Source organism: Prenolepis imparis, unplaced genomic scaffold, assembly GCF_030444845.1.
Source record: "Prenolepis imparis isolate NDT839.2.m4 unplaced genomic scaffold, iyPreImpa1.0 SCAF_7, whole genome shotgun sequence".
NCBI classification, from domain to species: Eukaryota; Metazoa; Arthropoda; class Insecta; order Hymenoptera; family Formicidae; genus Prenolepis; species Prenolepis imparis.
The window spans coordinates 16,356,871-16,359,052 of record NW_028141165.1 but is presented as its reverse complement, the minus strand read 5'-3'; the positions used below and the strand labels follow the sequence as shown (position 1 = coordinate 16,359,052).

Sequence of the window (2,182 nt, the reverse complement as noted above, 5' to 3'; positions counted from 1 at the left end):
TTTGCATCGTCTGCGTTTTACGATCTCGAATGTGTCGCGATGTCTTAACGCGTGTATGCAATCGGTTGCGTTTTTGATTTCGAGGCGCGCGCTATATCTTTTGAAATGCTGATTCTGCGTTTTCTTTTGTGGGTTTTTAGGTCGTGGTTGGGTCATTGTGTTTACGGTTACAACACCCTTCCCCCGCGGAAAAAAGAAAACGGATCGAGTTTTCCTTTTCCCTATTCTTCACGTGGTGGGTTTTGTCTTCTATTTCTTCGGTACAATATTATGGCTATTGTGCTTATAATAAGAATGGCTGTGCCACCTGATATTGGATATATAACTTGTTTTTTTAAAAACGGATTGACGCTGACGTTGTCTAGATCTTCGGTTAGATCTTGTAGTCTCGAGCTTAAATCCTTTAGTTCGGTAGGGTTCTGAATTATTTTCTTTAACTGTATTGTATTCAGGTTCGCTGGTATTTCGATTTTTAACCTTGAGATATTATATTCTGGTAAGTACGCTTGGAGATATGTGCCGTCTATGGTTCCCGAAGTTTTTACAATCATGTCGGCTGTTACTAATTTACAAGTGTTGCCTAGTGTGATTCGTCCTGTCCCCGCGATGGTTGTCCTATATTCTTCATGTTGGCAGTTTATGGTTATCGGCTGCTCGGTAAGTGTGGAGTACAACCATGAGTGCTGGTTAGTCAGCTCAATCCATATGGTATGATTGGAATGTATATATCGTGTGTCGCATAACTTTTGCCCTGGGGGGGTGTGTGTGTATGTTTGAATTTCGCAGATCGCATTGTCGTTTATGTGATAGATGGGCCTATTTTGTTCGCATATATAGTGATTGTCTACGTTAATACATTTTTCTAAATTACTTTGCGTTATTGTTAGATAGTTTTGATTTTCGTTATCAATGGCTACTATCGGTTGGTTTATTTCTGCGAAGGTAAATAAATTCCCGTGGCTATAACTCGGTAGGGGGATAGCCTTCACTATGTTATATCTAGGATGCGAAATTAGTGGGAAGCGCAAAATAGTGTGTACATAAGGGTTATTAAAATATGCGCTAACTGTTACGAATTTTTCAATCGTGAGCCAATTGTCTTCGGAGATTCCGAAGGGGAAGAATAGTCCTTGGGGCACTTGTGACGTGGCTTCCTTGAGACTTTCTATGATTTGATCTAACGGAATTAACCTCGGATGTATCCTTCCTGTTTTTACTGCCATTAAGTGTTCGATGACGTCTTCCGCGTCTCTCATCAAATCCGTTATTATGGCATTAACTATGGAGAAGTATTCGTGTATTTCTTCTCGTTGTACTTGATTTGCCATCTGTTTTTGGATTTTGGTGGTAAAATTGAGTAATAGTTGTTCGTTGTATTGTGTTGTTTTTTCCAGATTATCGATGTGGGCAATTGTTGTGTTTAAAATTTTTACTTGATTTTTCATCGTGTGATACAGTGTTTGCTCTTGATTTTGTAAGAGGAGTAGTTGTTCCTTGATGACCTTGTCGTCATTGGCATCCATGGTTCCGAAGAGTGTTTTTGCTAGTGTCCCGATCCCGTCGAGTAGTCCTCTTCGTTTGTTTGTCGGTGTCCTGTATATGGTGTTTACTCGTTTTAAGAGGTGTGTTAATTTATCATTCTCCGTTTCGATAATCGTTTTTTGGATTTGGCAGCTTTCTTTATTTTGTATCTTGTGTAGGAGGTGTCCGTGATCAATATAATTTTGTAAATCGTGGAATCTTTTATTTAAGGTTCCTAGGTCTATATTAATTATTAACTTCCAGGTGGATTCTACTTGATGTAGATAACCGATTTTTTCGAAGTATATCCCTGGCTCTCGATTAAATTGTTCTACCTCGTATTCCTCTTCTAGGTCCTTTCTTGCGGTAGTAGGCTGCATCTTCCATGTCATTAGCGCTCTGGAATGGAAATAGCTGTGCCGAAATTTTTCTTTCTTAATGTTCTATGAACGCTTTTAAACGGTTCGCATGTGTATTTATTATCTTTCGTCCTACTTTAATATTATAATTGACATCGGAGATTTTGTCGATGATTGTGTACGGTCCGGTCCATAATGCATCGAGTTTTTTGGATCGGCCCCTGCGGACGGTTTCGTTGTGTAATAGTACTTTTTCTCCTACCTTGAACGTGGTATTCTTCGATTTTTTGTCGTAGTTATCC

General features: G+C 39.2%; 1 protein-coding gene across 1 annotated transcript; it reads right to left on the bottom strand.

Annotated features, from left to right (window-relative positions):
• Positions 1-221: 221 nt before the first annotated feature.
• On the bottom strand, positions 222-1,901 carry LOC145938321 (uncharacterized). Its single transcript, XM_083041822.1, has one exon. It carries the CDS (start codon positions 1,899-1,901, stop codon positions 222-224), a length of 1,680 nt encoding a protein of 559 aa, XP_082897948.1.
• Positions 1,902-2,182: the final 281 nt, after the last annotated feature.